Source organism: Oryzias latipes, chromosome 18 (genome assembly GCF_002234675.1).
Source record: "Oryzias latipes chromosome 18, ASM223467v1".
In the NCBI taxonomy this organism is placed as follows: domain Eukaryota; kingdom Metazoa; phylum Chordata; class Actinopteri; order Beloniformes; family Adrianichthyidae; genus Oryzias; species Oryzias latipes.
The window spans coordinates 14,566,482-14,584,909 of NC_019876.2; the positions used below are offsets into that span (position 1 = coordinate 14,566,482).

Here is an 18,428-nt window from a genome sequence, read left to right on the forward strand (position 1 = left end):
ACAAACCCATCCTCTCCCTGCATGAGCGCTCCTTCATAAAAACTGTCCGCTTCCTGGCAGTCGCCTCTGCAGTTACCGGGAGGAGGGCGGGGAGCGGTGACTTTGGACTGAAGAGACAATCCTGCTTATAAAGATAAATTACGCTTATTGTCCTGAGGTGAGTCTGTAAACTCCAGAGGAGTGACTATTTATATATATATGTGTGTGTGTGTGTATATATATATATATATATATATATATATATATATATATATATATATATATATATATATATATATATATATATATATATATATATATATATATATATATATATATATATATATAGGCACTTTTTTTACTTTGTCAATAATAAAACTAGTACTGACTCAAAAACTTGGGCGGGTAAGTGTGTGTCATGCCCCTACATAGCTCCGCCCCTGCCAATTCATGGTGTCAAATCAGAAAAATACCTCACACTATTAAAATTCTTGTTTTTAAATAAGAATTTGTTGCACAATTAAAACATTTATAGATTAAACATGTACCTGTTGTTGTCTTATTCTATTCTATGCTTTTAAAAAGCCTTAAAAGTTCTGTTAAAACAGTTCGGACAGAGACACAAACAGAGAAGGGCTCGAAAAAGTCCACATTTGGCTGAAATAATTACCCCCCCCCCCCCCCCCCCCCAATAAAGAAATAAATAAATAAACCCCAAAAAATTAACAGTAAAATGAAATAGAGGACAAAAACATGAAAGGATGAAGGGAAAGACAGACAGCCTCAACAGGCCACAAACCAGTGTCCAGCTTGTCCCCGACCGGTAAATGCAGAGAATAGTGTCAGAAAGAGCATTCAATATAAAAGACATGTCAAATCAGAAGACAGATATGTAGATAGTAGAACTGATATGATGGTTTTCTAAACATTTTAAGGGCTTGGAGGTGCCTGACCACCAAAGTCTCAGCATACCAAAATTTGTCCCCCCCATTGATATTCTGTGCACCCCCATAGTGATGCCGGCTGATTCATCACGTCATTAAAATATGTGCAGAATTGAAGTTTGGCAGTGTGTTTGTGAAAAATCCATCCACAAATACCACTCTGAAGAATAAATGTTGATTCATTTTTTGTTGTAATAATGGAACTACATCCAAACGTGGAGCAAATGATGTAGAAAAAAAAAGTATTTTTGACTTTTATTGATTTATTTTAAAAACCATCAGGATTCATTTTCAGTTTTAATTTAAAGTTTCCCAAATAAGGATAAATAAATGAAAATGAACCTGTTTAATCTGGTATACAAAGTGGGTTTTAAACATATGTGTGTGCACAAATGTCTGTTACAATAATTAAATCTGAGGTTTCCGTTTGCTCAGCTGGACAGGACAAGTTAAAGAAAATTATTATTTGCCCTTTATGTACGTTGAGCAGGTGATAAGAAAAAAATTGTTAAACAAATGAACTTAAAATTTACCTTTTTAAACATTAAACGATCCTTTAGTTAGTATAGTTTTAGCTTTCTTGCTATTAATGTTCTAAAATTACATTTTCAAATTTTTCCTTGATTAAAAAAAATAATAATTTAAAACAGAAACTCAGAAAACAGCTGACATTAACCTCAATTAATCATGCTGTGCCCCCCCCCCCCCTTCTTTAGCTTCCTATCACCTGCAGTCATTGACCTCTTTCCTCAGCTGCATGTGAAATCAGAGCCTGATGAACTCTGTCTAAATCTGTTATCAGCGATTCATGTCTCCTTCACCCAGGCTGATTCCAGCAAAGTGGACGATAAAAACAATCAACTGGTTTGTCTGTCATTGTTGAAACAGAGTGATGTGGTGTGGGCCTATTCCATCCACAGTACACCAGTAAAACCAGCACACTACCACAGTACACCTGCACCTGACGGACTAAAACCCTCATCTGAGGACAGAAGGTCAGGATGAGGTCAAATGAGGGGTCATGACCAAAGGACCTTCTTCCATTATGAACCAGCTCTTGTACGTCTGTATTTCAGGATTGAGAGAATATTTAGAAATAAAGGCAGAAACCTCTTCAACAGGGGCGGAGCTACATGGGGACAAGGGTGGCAGCTGCTCCTCCAGCAAAAAGATTTATTTTTCAATCAACAATACAAGCTTCTTTAATCGTTGCAAAAATAACCAAAACAACATTTTTAAATGAAATCTTAAAAACCCTCAAAATATTTGCTACACCCCTGTACTGTGATTGCCAGCCCATCTGGGCTTTCATTTTTCTATTTTCCATTTTTCAATTTTTTTGCTACAGCTTTACATTATTAATGGCACCTCTGCAACAATAATTGCTGTTTTAATCTTCATAATAATAAAACTGTTGAAATATGTATCTTGATCTTTTCATTTGTAATGGCTTTACACACTGTTATTTTCATTTGCCCACCTTCTAAAGTCTTCTGCCCCCTCTCGCGCCCTCCAAATAAAATCTTTTAGCGCCGCCCCTGGTCCTCAGTAATAAAGAACATACCAAGTCCACCTGACTGCTATTTTAACCATCTTCCATAGCAGCAATAATTTGTTAATTCAAAAGAAAAGAAAAGGGGAAAGAAAAGACTTGAATGTCTACAACTGAGTTAAAAAAAAATCATTGAATTAACCAGGAAGGAGAGAATGAGGGAGAGACAAACTTCACTGTTACAAAAAATATTCTGACTGTTAAAATATGGATTACCAAACATATTAAAAACCAAAAACGGACAAATAATAAATTATACATTTATTTTGAAGTTTTTTCTTCTTCTCCAAATTAACAAGAAAAAGGATATTATGTTTTCTAAATGTGAAGTTGTGTAATGCAGGAATACTTTCTACTGTTTTCTACTGCAGAACAATTAAAAATAATGTGGAACAACAAACCATTCAACCACAAAAACAGCATTTCTAAACAAAACAGGCATCCATTAATGTGTAATTCAGTACATATGTACTCTAATTACATTTATTTTGTTATATCATCAAAGCAAAAAATGTAGGTTGTGTAAGAATGTGAGAATGCTTTTATTCAAATATCAAATTTTTATATCAATAAAATGATCTTGGTGTGTTTTAAACAGTCAATGAAAGAATTTGTTACAAACGTTTCAAACGTATCCCATGGTGACGTTCTTTGTCATCATGACCGGTCCGGTCGTTGGTGTGGACAGATCCTTAAAATATAATTTCTTCACATCAGCATCAAGACAGTTTTTCACTTTGGTTTCTATTTCTATCTATACTTGCCTCCCAGAGAGCCTCAGAGCCGCAGAGACTGTTCATGTTTTGAAAGAAGGCTTAAGACCTACAGTACCTTGTTAACCCTTTTGCTATCCTAGGCACTTTGACATTAAGAGTGGGGTCATCTAGACCCACTAGACAGTGGTCTGAACCTTTTTTCTTCAATGATTTGTGATCTTCACTGGTGTCCATGGATTACATGAAATCTTTCCACCTTTATCCACCTTTGTCATGGTAGGAAGAACACGTCAAAGTAAGGATGGGGTCATCTAAGATAGCACAAGGGTAATCTAACTTTTAGTTGAAATTTAGGAACTTATTTGATATTTTTATGTTTTCTTTTTACCCGTTTGATATATGTGTATGAATATACATTTATTTTTATTCACATTTACTATTTTATATCTATCTATTAAGGTTTATTTATGTACTTATATGGTAATTTATCTATTTTAATGATTCATTCATTTATTTTATTCCTTTTAAATTTTAGTTGTAACTAAAAGTGTTTTCCTCAGAGGGATCCTGCACATCAATGACTGACTCTTCTCAGTGAATGGTGAATGCTGCAATGGGATCTCCCAGGTCTGGCTCTTTTGCCTAGGGATGGGGGGGTTCTGTATTCTGGGGGGTTCTAGTAGTGTATTCTGTGAAATAGAGTGGGGGGGTCACTGATGTGGACAAAACAATCCCCCATTTCAGTACAAAGCCAGGTTTGTACACTGCATCATTTTGTCACTCTTTATTTTATGGTGTGTGTGTGTGCGTGTGCGTGTGTGTGTGTGTGTGTGTGTGCGGGGGGGGGTCGGCATTGCACAGGTTTTAAACAAAACTTTTGTTTCCCTTCCCCTTTTTTTTTAAATTCGATTATAGTTTTATGTGAAGCACTTTGAGTCGCCTAAGTTGTAAAAGTGCTTGTAAAGTATTTAATTTGACTTGTCTTGATTTGATTTGATTTTACTTAAAGTGATTTGATTTAATAGATTTTACGATCAGAAAAGAAATAATAAGGTGAGATTTTTCGATCAGAAAAAAATAATGTAATTTGGTGACCTCCTACTCTCCGAGACCACAATCACATTTACTTTGGTGTTGCGTGACAATACTCGATACCGACAGACGCAGAGAGGTTATAGCCTTTTGGCATGAATGCCAAACGATGTAAAACCACTGATAAAAGCTCTAATGCTAATCAATGAGTTTTCATTTGCTGCTTCTAATATTAATGCAGCCGTGGCAACAAGGAGGGCATGGTTTACCTGATTACGTAAAAACTCGTTGTAGGAGGTGGATGCGTGTGTGTGAACCTTTGCCCTCCAAGTGATGTTTAACAGAAAGAAAAACAAGCGGAACAATAACTTTCAGGATTTATTATTTCAGTGGATCCGCACCCATGTTTAATATCTTGCTCTTCTGTAAAGTTTTTATGTTGTATATTAACAAATAACTCTGATGATGCTTGAAATTTTCCCCACATGAAACAATTTTTGGAATTTTTACAAAAGTGGCATCATGTCTCTGATTCAGCTGAAATCCAGAGAGAAATGTGTATAAAAAAATCAGAGGGAGATTCTTCAGCTTCTTTGTCGAAGGTTCAATTCCAGTTCTTGAAGAACTGCTTGAAGATGATGGTCTCCTTCCCTTGTGGCAGAATTTCCACCTGCAGAGTGACACATAAAGACACACTGAAGCAGCGTTTGCCTCCACGGCACAGAAAATCTTCACGCTCATGTTTGCAAGCAGCACCTGCGTCTTCATTATGGGGTACTTCATTTGCTGGATGAAGCTGTCGGCCATCTGCAGGGCCACCCTCTTCTCCTCGGCGTTCGCTCCGTTACCTGAAATCGTCACATATACACGCAGTCAGTGCAGCTCTGAAGCTGTAAAGGAGCTTTCATTTATGAAATTAGCTTACTGATGAGATGAAAACACTAATTGAAAAAAACAACCAAAAGCTGCCGGTTAAACATTAACTCCATGTATGATTGTATAATCTGAATGTTTGAAAGAGAAACACAAAATGCAACAGAAACTCAAAAAGTTGGGGCTAATCAACTCCACGGCCTAAAAAACTTGCTTTCTGTTTAGCCTTTTTGCAAACAGACTTACATTTCTATGTAAAACATAAATACAGGAGTCTGGAGGAGTGGAAGGAGCTCATTTGGTCTGCTGAGTCCACATTCTACACTGTTCCACACTGATGAGTGCATCAGGTCAAAAGGAAAAGCATATAAGGCCTGTGGAGGGAGGTAGTGTTATGACACAAGGAGGAGCTCAGTTGATGACCTGAAAATGTGGAAATCCAGGTTGTTCCATCCATTTTTTAAACCTGCTTAACCTTTGTGCTATCCTATGACCCCACCCTTACATTGACGTGTTCTCCCTACCATGACAAAGGTGGATAAATGTGGAAAGATTTCATGTAATCTATGGACACCAGTGAGGTTCACAAATCATTGAAGAAAAAAGGTTCAGAGCACTGTCTAGTGGGTCTAGATGACCCAACTCCCAACGTTAAAAGGCCTAGGATAGCACAAGGGTTACACCTATCAAAGGGTTGCTGGAGCCTATCCTAGCTGCTGTGGGGTAAAGGCAGAGTACACCCTGGCATATGGTTTTTCCATTATCACACTCCAAGATGATAATTGCAAGACTCATTGTCCAGTATCTGTGGGCTGTAGTGATGAGCCTGATCACATGCCCACTAAAATCTTATAACTGAAGACACAGAAACATGTACAATAGGAAGGAAAATCCTGATCTAAATGATCTGATTTATCTTATAGAACGTCAGTGCATATGGAACGACATGACATTCCAACTTCTGGTTATTTTTTAAACCATTGTAGCATTAACTTTGCTAACGTGGGAACTAACACATCTCCCATCTCCATTCCAGAAGCAAGAAAGGGCAGTTGCTATGGATACGCATCACTGCCCAGATTTTCATGTGAATTTCATCTCCGGTAACATTTGGCGTGCTTGGGTACGGACTCAAGGGCTGATCCCCTTTGGCATTTTAGCAGTGTGTTCTGTGGATCTGAGGTGGGCGGTTCTTTATCACCTTTCCAGACGAAGATTTTTCCGTTGGCTCCGTTGTCTAGGATGAAGCAGTCATCACGGACAAGCAGCTCCTGGGCAAACGGGCTCTTCTCTGAGATTTTGGTCATCGTCATGGAACCGGTTGCATCAGACACCTTAGGGACAGTTTTGTTTTAGTTTTGTTTTAGTTTTGCTAATACTTCACGTTTTTGGACAGGGAAGTTACCTTGTAAAGAGCAGCAGAATTGGAAGCGTCCGCTTTGCTGTCTTCCTCTGGCGTGCTCTCTGCGAGCTCCGGCTTCTGTCCCAGCACCTAAAAACGAAGAAACTTCCAAAATTATCTTGGGAATTTAAACTGTCCTGTTTTCAAAAGATTCAAACGTTTTTTGGGTTGTACCTTAAGCATCTCCTCCGGCTCCTCCCCCTCAGTGATGTCCACAATTCGAGCTTTGCCATGTCGGTCGGTGTCACGGATCAACGAAGCAATTTCACGCACTTTCTGTTTCTCGAAGATGTTGGCCTGCGATCCAATCCACGACACGATAATCTGGAGAACAGATGATTGATCATCTTCCTAAGCCGTGGAAGGAACATTTTATGTGGGGGGGGGCACAAGACTCCAGAAGGGTAGCAAAAGAGAACAGCAGAGTGGACGGCCATTACAAATGACAGGATCAAAAATAAAAATGTTGCTTTTGTTATTTTTGCAGTGCTTTGAGAAGGTTGTGTTGATTTCTTAATGTTTGTCAATTATTAAACTAGTATTGACTCCAAAATGGGAAGGGGGGGGGGGGGCAAACTGTTTTTCTGTTTTCCTTTTCCCCTTGTGGCTCCGCCCCTGTTTCAAATATATCACTGTGTGGTGAAATAAATCACCTCTCCAAGATCAAGGATGAAGCAGTCGCCCTTGTTGAAGCTGCTCCAGCTCAGCTCCACCTCCTTGGCACGGATGTTGCGTTTCCCTTTGATCTGGTACAACCTGTGCACCGGTCCGGACCCCTGAGTCCTCCTAAAGCCCGACTCCACTCCGCCATCCTGCAATGGGAAAGGGGCGCTCAGCAAAAGGGGGGTTCCAACAGAGACTTGCTGTTTCATTTAACAGCAGGCCAAAGTAATCAACCATTAGATTACACTAACGTGAACTTTGTCACAGCTGATAAGATGGAATTCAGCTATAAAAGATTTAAGATAAACTCTGCAGCGTTATCACGCAGGCTTTAAAATTTCCTGTTAGATGTTTATCTAATGTAAATTGTGCCTTATCTTGAGCAAGCCTTACAGAAAACCTAAAGATAAACCCATGATTACTCCATGTAAACAGAAATCTAGTTTAGATGCAAACTTAAAATAAAAGGTCTGTTAGTTTTTTTTAAAGCTTCATACAGTTTTATAGTGAATGTTCGGGCCTCTTAGCAGGAAAGCGGCATCTGTACTTTATAGGGAGAGTTATATAAACCACTTTGCGAGAGCAGGGTTGTCAATCCTGCTTACCTTGTAGCTGATTCCTCTAGGGAAGAGCGCCATGAACTCTGGCGTCTCAAAGCCCTGAACCTGTCGATGCTGAACGGGGTCACCGCCCAGAAAGTTGTCTAGCTGGGTGGCCAGCATGGCACATGCAACCTGCTCATCCCGAGACGACTTCTCTCCTGGAAAATAGCAAAACCTAATGATGTCTTTGCATTTACATATTACACAATGAGGTAACAGCGGGAGACAATGAAGCAAAATCTTATTTCGTAGGAACGCCTAATTTCCTTTTTAAGACCCACTCTGATTTAAAAAAAAAAAAAAAACGTAATTATGCCAATGTATTTTAATCAAAGTTTAAGCTTAGATACAACATAAATAGGTCAGAATTGGCATAAAAGCTAAACTAAATCTGTTGTACTTCCGCAGGTAAAAAAAAAAGAAACATTCAGTCATTGTAAACAAACAAAGAGAGAGGCACAGAGCTTATACAACAAAGAGTAGAAAGGACCACAAAACGTGAAAAAAATTTTGTACTGAGGTGGAGCCCTGACTTTTGACTTTAGATAGAATTGCAGCAGCTTCATCCTTTGTTTGTGCTTGAAGATAAAGAACTGTGTCATCTACATATAACATGTTTTGTTGTTTTTAAAATGCTCTTATGGCATTTTTCTGATGAAGGAGAACAAATATTAAGTAAATTGAACGTAAAATTGCTTTTATTGAGTATAGTTTTATTTAAATTGTGAATCAGAAGCAGCTTATTTGTGGCATGGAAAATACGCCGGGCAGGCCACAAGCTCCCTGCTCCGCTACATCTCGATGCATACACTTGTAGACGACTAATTCCATCAACGTCTTTGTTTTCCTCGTCTGAACTGGTATCTGGCTCAAAACTGTACGGCTTGATGGCTCCAATAGTGCTCGCCTTTTTTGTCTCACCACTTGGAGAGAGCGTGTAAACAGATGGATGACAGGAAATGGGGGCGGGCTTACTCTGCACCTACTGTTTCGCCCACAACTCAGAGATGAATTTCTAGTAACCAACTGCTGCTCTGCAGAAACTATGTCCAAGGACACAGGTTTTTAGATTTTGGCTAATATAATTAAAACACCACGCTGGGAACGCTCTTGACAATATTTCAAAAGATGAGCAGAGTGAGACTTAAACACAACTGCAGGAAGTGTGTCTGATCCTTAACTTACAACAGAAACAAACACCCTTTCGGTTTCATATACTTTTTTTTATTTCTGTGGTTAGACAACTATGAGGAAACGACCATGAAACTAATAAAAGCTGGTTTCAAATTAGCCCAGCAAAAACATCTACTTCAAGCAGACGCTTTGTCTCTGAACAGAATCAGTGGTCAAAACTAAAAATGGCACAGGCCAATCACTTCCTCCTTTCAGCATCTTAACACATCAACAAGAGTGGTGACAGCCGTTTGATCTGGTCTAGCTTTGCAGCAAGTGATCTGCCTCCAATCATCATCATCAGAGACCTCACTGGGCCGTCATCTTTTCCGTTGTTGACTTGCAGTTCCTGAAGGGAGTCTGCAGCTCTCAGCATCCGAGAAGCATTATGTGATGAATTAGCTAATTAGCTAAGTACCTTTCAGTTCATCATCTGTTCACGAACAGTGACGATCAGTGACCTGAGCGATTCATGCTCCAGCAGAAAGAGCGCTCTCCAAGCCACCACAGCTTAGTGTTACCCAAGTACTGGAAACAACAGACACAATTGATCGGTGTAACAGCACTTCATGCATTTTTAATGCAATCTGCTCAAAATTCTTCCTTGTTTTCCCTACGGGACCCCCCACCTCCACCCTTTTCATCACCCCATCATCTCTGTGACTGCAGCCTCTTCGCTCACATCAACGGTGCAGCAGGTTAGCGCTGCGACTCCTGTGTCATCTGCATTACAGGCGGAGTTATTCATCTGCTGCAGGGTTAAGCACTGCACAACAGCCACAGCTTTTGTTGGACAGAGAGAAAAAGTAATAAAAGAAGGCTCAGGTTCACGAGTTTTTAACCCTCAACTTTGCATTGTCTTTAATTTTGATTATTCATTTTTGTTGTTGATTTTTATTCCCCCATTTGTTTAACCATCACACCCAAACCCTAATTAGGCAGTATGCTTGAAGTTGATTTTTTATATACTATCTAAATATTGTAAACTGAAAATGTTCCATTTAATTCAGAAGTTAGTATATTTGTGCTTCACAAAGTTAAAACAAGTGATAATAGTAGCTGCACATAAGTTAACACAATAAAACATGGTCTAACAAGATAAGAAACACAAGTAAACGATAAGGCATGTCAGCTAAATGCTCTCCTAAATAAAAACATCTAAACTTGAGATTTAAAAATTTGTCTCTGATGCAGAGACACTGGGAGGGCGTTCCAGAGTCAGGGAGCGGCGGCATGACAGGCAAGATCTCCCCTATTTGTAACCCTTGTGCTATCCTAGGCACTTTAACATTGGGAGTTGGGTCATCTAGACCCACTAGACAGTGCACTGAACCTTTTTTCTTCAATGATTTGTGATCTTCACTGGTGTCCATGGATTACATGGAATCTTTCCACCTTTATCCACCTTTGTCATGGTAGGAAGAACACGTCAATGTGAGGGTGGGGTCATCTAAGATAGCACAAGGGGTATAGATAGAAATAGAAACCAAAGTGGAAACCTGGAAATGAGAGTTTGGAAAGCTTCTGTGTGGACCTCAAGAATCGTACAGAAGTGTAGAGAATTAAAAGGTCAGAAACATATTTAGGAGTTTAGGCTCTGAAAACTCAAATTAAAATCTAGTTTATATTTAAGAGGAACCCATTGTGGCCATAAAGCAGACGGGTGACATGAAACAAGCATTGCTGCAGAATTTTGGACAATTTGGAGCCATCAAAGAGATTATTTGTTAAAATAAGTAAAAAGAAAATTACAGTAGTCTAAACGCTTGAGGTCAGATCGGATAAACTTTGCTTTTAGTTTAGTCCCACTCTTCAGGTAATAAAAACAGTTTTTTACCAGGAGTTCTGAACAGGAATCAAGAGACACTGAGGTTACTGAGACGAGGCTGGGCGGAAAAGCTCTGTGAATCTTATGATGGTGGGTATTTTAGAGTCTAAGGCAAACATTTATGTTTCTCTCTTTTGAGAGTTTAAAAGTAAGTGATTGTCATGTAAGCACACTTGCACTGCTGGCCAAACAATCAAATAGGTAAGACAGATTATTGTAGTCGTTTTCACTTAAGCAACAAAAAAGTTAAATGTCATCCGCATATACCGGTAAGTGATACAAAATGTGTCTGAATTAGCTGAGAAGTTTTCCAAAAGGGATCATAGAGATAAAATAAAATAGGGCCCAGAACAGAGCCTTGGGGAACACCACAAGACAGGATTTTTGTTGTGGGCAATAAAGAGTCAAAAGCGACGTTAAAGTCCCACTCTGATCATCTTTTAATCTATTGTGAAAGCATTTCCAGTGGTCTTTTAATTATGATTATGCCAATTTTTAGCCAAAGTCTACAAACCGGTATCGTTTTCTAGGACACAGATTCTGCAGAGCTTCAGGAGTTCATCAGAAACTAGCCTCTGAGTTTTGGGCGGGACTGTTGGTGAGGAGTTAGCCTGCACTGATATCCCATCAACCCTTTGGTTGTACTCTCTCTTGCTAGCTTACAGCCCCTCACAACCCAAAGCTAACATAAGCTGGCTTCCCGATTGTAGTTCGTCCGTAAAAACTACTAGCTTTTTCAAACATTTTTTTGTCTCCTCCTGCTTCTCCACGGTTTGAATAAAGAAATACTACATTTGTTCATAATTTTCTGAATCTGCAGCTTTAAGCACATCATTGAAAAGTTGGTGTTGTTTCAGAGGAGAACTTTTTTTCTCTAAAACCGGATTTGGAAAACATCACAAATATTGTTTTGTTCTAAGAACAAACTTAGATGCACAATTATGACCATCTGCGAGATTTCAGCTATAAAAGGGAGTTATTGTACTTGCTATATTCAAGTATACATAGACTTCAAGAGTACTTCTTTTTGCTAAAGGGAAGTTTTATTCTTCAGAGTTCAGATACACATTTAATGAACTGGACGCTCCAGTCTCACCTATCCACATGTGGAGGTCTGCTCCCTGCTCGCCGTCGTTTTTGAGCACCAAATACGAGTCCCCGTTATAGAAAGACCCCACCTCGGAGGGATCCAGCAGCACCGCCTTCATCTTCTCCACCCTCCACACCCACAAACCCGGATCACGGACTTCAGGGCCGAACTGACCAGGTGCTGGCTGGAAGTGGAGCATGCTGCATGGAAAGAGGAAAACCAACTGGTAAGGGCACAAGAAAAAATGAATTTATGACAAACAGTCGTGTGACGTGAGTCACATACACATGTCCCTAAAAACATGGCTGAAACAGGAAGTGGGAAACACGGATCTGCACGCATAGATGTCTGGTTGATGATTTAACGAAGGGGAAGTGAAACACAAAATCTGTGCAAGGAAGCATGACCATGATTCAAACATTCACAGTCACACGTTTCAACTCAAACAGGTGGGGGGGAGAAGGCCCTGGTTCAAATCCCAGCTGGGTCTTTCCTGTGTGGACTTTGCATGTTCTCCTCGTACATGCATTGGTTTTCTCCAGCTTCCTCTCACAGTCCAAGAGCATGCTTCTTAGGTTGATTTGAGACGCTAAATGGTCTCTAAGGCGTAAATGTGAGTATTTGTCTTTGAGTGAATGTGAGCCTCATGGTGTCAAAGGTCAGAACTACTCAGGTAGATCCTCATTTTCTCTTTCTGAACATGTGTCCACGCACAAAAAAAAAAATGCCGACCCAGCAGCGCCTGCAGACGGTAGCAACAAAAGTGGGTCAAGCCACCACAGTTCCGGTACACAGCTTTCATTCTGCTTTCAATCTAAATTATTCTTTTTACAATCTCATGAATTGGTGATCAAGTTAGTCTACAATTGCAAAATAGCTGCAATCTTTAAACATTTTTACAATCATAGGTTTTTGGTAAAAAGACAAATCCGAGTATTGATTAAAATCCAGCTTTTGTAAAATGTTAGGAAAACAGGAAAAAGGTGGTCTTTGTGTCTTCAAATTTCCACATTCCTACTTTGCAGCAGAGGAAGGAGAATACACTATGTTTAGGGGCGTCTTGAAAAATAAAAACACGTTTATTTAGTTTATGTTTAAAAGAATCCAGAATAAGCTAATTTATATGCATAGATATTTTTGTTATCTGTAAGACAAATTGAAAATCTCAAAAAAGCTGCTTCTGCAGGGTTTGTCTGCAAATTCGCAGACAACTTTACAAACAATGATTCTGAAAGGAAACGGCAAAGGAAATGCAGATGTAACTGATGCAATTTTATTTGTACATACTGTCCGGGTTCTGCAAATTAATGTCAATGGGCCTAAAAGCATGACCCTTTCCAAACTGTCTGTATTTGAAACCTGCGTTTCTTGTAAATAAGAAAACCAGAGATATTTTAGCAAAAAAACAACACCATTTTGCTGGATTTTTAGCTACTGTTATTTATGTTTCACTAAACCATGTTGTAAAATATTTCAATATGAGCTCCTGGAGGGACTTAAAACAGTCACAGATTTCCCTTGGCATCACAAACTTCTCTTTGAATTTAGAAAAGTTTTATTTGTAGTCATGAACCATACTTTTTCTCTTTTGGGTTTGTCCTTTTTATGAACTTTAATCTTAAAATCCCATGATCTTTTGATCTTTCCCATTGGCCTTTTGATTATGCCTTTTTGTACAAGACAAAAAAATCAGCCGTCTTCCAGGACATCACAACCCCAAACTAACATTAATGGTGCAAAAAAAAGGCTAGTAATAATGAAGCCATCCAGCCGTACACTTTAGATCCAGATTCCACCTCAGACAAGGAAAACAGAGACGCACGTGGATCTATTTGTCTGCAAGTGGATACATCAGAATGGAGCGGAGCTGGGAGCTTGTGACCCACAACTTTAGATTGTAGATTTAGCTAATATAAGCTTATTCAAACGGCAATTCTTTTGTTTGCTCCTGATTCACAATGATTTGAATAAAGAAATACTCAGAAACGCAATTTTAAACGTAATTTTTAAACTTGATATATGTCCTCCATCATGAGGAAAATGCCACAAGATCATGTTAAAAACACCCAAAACACAGTTAACATTGGAGTGGGTCTTTAAATAGGGTTTTCTGTCAATACGGACTCGTCACACAACAGCAAAGAGACTTGATTCACTTCAGCATTTTGTGCTCATGGTGTCTTTACGTGATGATAGAGTGATAGCTGCTGTTTTTTGTCAGATAAACTAAGAAAGCCTTACAGTTGACGGCTTAATAAACATTTAAAGACCTCCTTATGAAGACTTTGCAGCTACCTGCAAATGTGCAGGTTTCTCATCTCTACAAAAAAATCCTTCTTTTTTTTAAATTAAAAGACAAAAATGAAAATGTTAAAGAAAACAGATGAACCTAAAACTTGTTGTGTAAAAGTGACTCATCGGCAGAGAACTCTATAAGTGTTGATTGTATTTTATCAGCATTGAGCCATGAAAACAAAAAGTTATCATAGCCCCGTCCACCCTTAGCTCTTCAACTAAACACACCCCCCCCCCCCCCCATACTGCAGGTTGCAGTGAAGTAAACAAGCGAGGGCCTGAAGCTGCATGTGCAGAGGCCACCTGGTTAGGGTTACACAGCCGTCAGCTCCTCAGAGAGAACACAAAGAAGAGCCCACTTAACTGTAAGATCTCCTCCGGAACCTCAGGCATGCTGTCTGCCTCCGGCTCCATTCTGTGGGTCCTGTGCTGTGTGTGCTGAAGTGGTGAGGTATGGAGAGACCGGGTGTGGACCAGCGTCTGAGCTTACCTGGCCCGGTAAGCTTATATATGGGAGGAAACTGGAGCCGCATGGATGAAATCTTACCTGCGGCCTGTGGATCCAGCTTCTCACGGAGGAAGGGAGAGTTTGATTCCCACTGGTAGTGGGCTTAAACTAAAGACTGTGGAAGTTATTTTTAGATTCAACTTATTATTACTAGTATGTAAAGTTAAGATACTTTTAAAGACCCACTCCAATGAATTTTGTGCTTTTGGTGTTTTTTGATAATGAAGGACATAAATGAAGAAAATTAAGCTTAAAAATGCATTTCTGAGTATTTCTTTGTTGAAATGTGAATCAGGAGCAGACGAAAAAGTGCAGTTTGAAAAGGCTTGTAGGTGGGATGTAGAACCCACAACCTCAGGCCACAAGCTCAGTTCCATTCTGATGCATCCAAATCCAAATTAAGTTGCGACAATTGTTAAATACATAAATGATAAATCTTTCAAACGTGCTCCAGCAATCTGGTGAGCATTGATACATGCTAGTTTTTTGCAGGGGATTCTGGGAAATAATATTAATAATAGGGGATTAGATTGATCTGTGCTTTTCTAGACACTCAAAGCGCTTACAATGTGTCCTCATTCATATTTGGTGATGACAGAGGTGTGGCTGTCAGTCACGCCTACGGTCCCTCTGACCATCAGGACAGCGCAGGAGCAGGGATCGAAAAGAAAAACATGTTGTTTTGTCTGAGAAAAAAGGAGTAGTCCGTCACACACCTTGTTTTCTTTGATTGATCGAGAATGACCAAATATGGAGAGGATTTGTTTAACTATATTAAAAAAACACTTTGGAGAACATTTTTAAGTAAAAGCTGAGGAAATATGATAATAAAACATAAATATATGTAGCTTCCAAGAACTTCTTACAATATTTTTTTCAACAACTAGATAATTCCATTAACAGGAATACTTTTTATAAAATATCCTCTTATTTTTTTATCATAGTTTTACTGTCCTGTAACTGGTCTTGTTTTCAGTTTCTAATATTTTATGTTAGAAGAAAAGAAATGTATTCATAGGAACAGATTGGCCTGCAGTGTTATTTATGTATTCATTTAGTTTTGGAGATTTTAAATCTAAAATTTCTGTTAATGATTTGCCACCTTTGCTGTATTGTTGTGAGTCATTGTTAACATTAATGCAGCAAAGCAATCAAGTGGGACTTTTACATGATACATGATGCTGAAACCGTCGATGCATCAGCACTTCTCCAGTCTGGACTAGTTCTTAGATTACTGGATAGTGAACAAAAGGATCATTTCAACATTTGTGAAATATGCCGTCTAGTCTTACACAGAGGCATGCCTATTTCCCATTTGCAAAGATTTAAACCCCTAGTTTTTTAGACGTTTAGGATATTTTACCATATTTGACGGATATTTTTAGGATGTTTTTACGTTGTTTTAACTTATCGTTGCTCTATCCCCACCTGAGAATATTTTGACTCATTACAAGCTAGAATCTAGAAATAAGGACATTATTAATAAAAAAAAAAACTTGCTTTAAAAAACTCACATGTCACTGTATTTTTTGGTTCAGTTTTAAAGATGTTTTACTTCAAAATTTAATAAATGTTCACAAGTTAGACTGGCATTCAGTGTCAGTATTTAGGAGAACAAAATATGGATTTTTGTTGTAAGAATACAGTAAGTGCTTGTTTTAAACTTTATGAGGAGGTTGCCCAACTTGTACTAAGATTGTATTTTCTTTTCATTTACGGGTCAAACTGTTAGAGCCACTGGATTAAAAAAGACATAAATAGAGCTTAGTAGTCCTACTTTACTTAATGCAGTTCAATCAAGTCATTTCCTGTGAGGAAACGTTGATCATTGACTGTAAATGAGAACTGAACCGAGTGAGTGTGGCATCATCCATAGAAAAGGATTTATTGCAAGTTCCGACCAGATTAAGTCACTTCAGTGACCATTATTTTGGGATACAGACACTGACATGTTGGAGCCAGAAGATGTCAGTGAGCATTTAAAATGTTTTAAATGTTCAACGTGAGACAACATACTTTTACTGAGGCATCTGATTGGTCAGTTTATAACTCAAATAACTTGCAATAAATAAAAAATATCATGAAAGTAAATGAGGATTAGCGAGAACATGTTTAAAAAGGGTAGTAGAGCAAGAATGGCTCTTCTGACAAATAGAATGACTGAGTAACAGTTGTTTATTTCTCCATAGAGGTCTATGGGATTTTGGCTTCTTGAAGCTACTTCCTGTTAGGAACACGAGGAGGGAGGGGCCACTCAGTCATTTATATGCAGTCAATGTGTCTGATAGTTGAGCCGTAATGATGTCCTTTTGAGATGAATCGGAAAAACTTAGTCAAACTGTTTGAGCTGGTCTCCAAAAGGGGGAAAGAGGCAGGAAGAAACCAGAGTTTAGGCTGAGACTTGAGGCACAAACAGCTTCATAAAAACCACACCCCACCAAAATATCAATATGCAGGCTTGATAGGAAAAGATGGACGAGGTACCAGACACACAAAAGGAAACTAAAGAGTCTGGTTGAGAGTTTCCTCTGCAGCCCTAGTGAGAAAGAATGTGAGGAAAAAGAAGCTTTTGTTTTAACTTCTTTTCTTATTTCTAGCTGTTGCAAAGAAAAAGTAAGCAAAGAAGAACAAACCAGGAGGAACCCATACAGCAGTATAGTTAGGGAGTTTAGATCAGACTTACCTGGAAGGTTAGTTGGTTGGGTAAAGGAACACGCTTGAGCTGTGAATGAGCAGGAATGCAGTGGAGAGAAGAGAAACTCGTCCCTAAACACACAAGGGCAAATTCTTTCACACAAGGGAGCAGTCTCACACAAAAAAAAACAGATTTCCTGACTTGGCCTGTGGCTGCTGACGCCCAGCCCCTTGACTTCACCACAGAAAAAGAAAAAAGAAAAAAACAAAACGGAAACTTGATTGAATCAGCTCTTCAAGTGAAGGAAATGATGAAACAGGAACCACATGCTCATCTCTCATTTCACAGATTTACATTCAAGCCTTTCGTGGAAAGTGGAGATCTGTGCAAAAACTTCAAAAAAAAGTAACAGTGTATGTGAGTATTCTTGCAGAAATATAATCATCAAAGGATTGCTTTGTTCTGTGTTTTACATTAAAAACTTGGCTTCCATCACCATAGCAACGGGGACAAAAACGCTGCTTTAGTCATGATGGGATTCTCCCACCTCCAGATAAGACACACCCGTCAGGGGTGAGGCTGCCGCGCATGTGTCAAAACTTGCCCTCCTGCACTTTCTCAACCTGAAGACTGTGACTCATCCTGTTTTCATGGCTGAAGCAAGGAGTGACAGAAGCGGTTTTCATTTCTGTGATCATCATCGCTGTTTTTTGGGGTTTAATTAGGCTGAGAGGTGAAGGCAGATTGTGCAATCCCATGCAAACTGGATTGATTGTGTGGCTTAGGTAAAGGCAACGTGAATAAAATAAACATAAGCGTTTCAAAAGTACGTTTTTTTTAGGTATAAGGATTATAGACAAATGGGGGTGGAAAAAGCACATTGAGCAGGAAAATAACAAAATCCATTGAAATAATTTTTAAAATATGACACTAGGTGCAAATCAGCGTTCACCGATCCACACAGGCGGTTTGGTAGAGAGTTTACCCTTGTACTTTCTTCACTGGCCCAATATGAACCTACTAAAAAAAGGCTGATTTGAGATATGAAACATAATCAGTTTTTGGTGAATTTATTGGGTTTGTTTCTGTGAAATAGTCCAGGCCTCACCACTGACAACCTTCTCCAGACATCCATT

The 18,428-nt window shown here is 39.0% G+C and overlaps 1 protein-coding gene across 1 annotated transcript; it reads right to left on the minus strand.

The window, feature by feature from the left end:
- Nucleotides 1-4,588: 4,588 nt before the first annotated feature.
- Nucleotides 4,589-17,539, minus strand: capg (capping actin protein, gelsolin like). The gene is made up of 9 exons (XM_004079809.4): nt 17,341-17,539; nt 11,861-12,054; nt 7,767-7,921; nt 7,152-7,310; nt 6,673-6,822; nt 6,502-6,588; nt 6,298-6,430; nt 4,980-5,071; nt 4,589-4,893 (listed from the first exon to the last, which is right to left on the minus strand). Exons 2-9 carry the CDS (start codon nt 12,051-12,053, stop codon nt 4,828-4,830), a joined length of 1,035 nt encoding a protein of 344 aa, XP_004079857.1. The 5' UTR covers nt 12,054; nt 17,341-17,539; the 3' UTR covers nt 4,589-4,827.
- Between the last annotated feature and the right edge of the window lie 889 nt (nt 17,540-18,428).

Coding starts and splice junctions, on each gene's coding strand:
- capg (XM_004079809.4), bottom strand. CDS start 12,053: ATGCTCCACTTCCAGCCAGCACCTGGTCAGTTCGGCCCTGAAGTCCGT. Junction 5,072..6,297: donor AAAAATCTTCGTCTGGAAAG/GTGATAAAGAAC, acceptor TGACGATTTCAG/GTAACGGAGCGAACGCCGAG. Junction 4,894..4,979: donor ACCCCATAATGAAGACGCAG/GTGCTGCTTGCA, acceptor GTCACTCTGCAG/GTGGAAATTCTGCCACAAGG.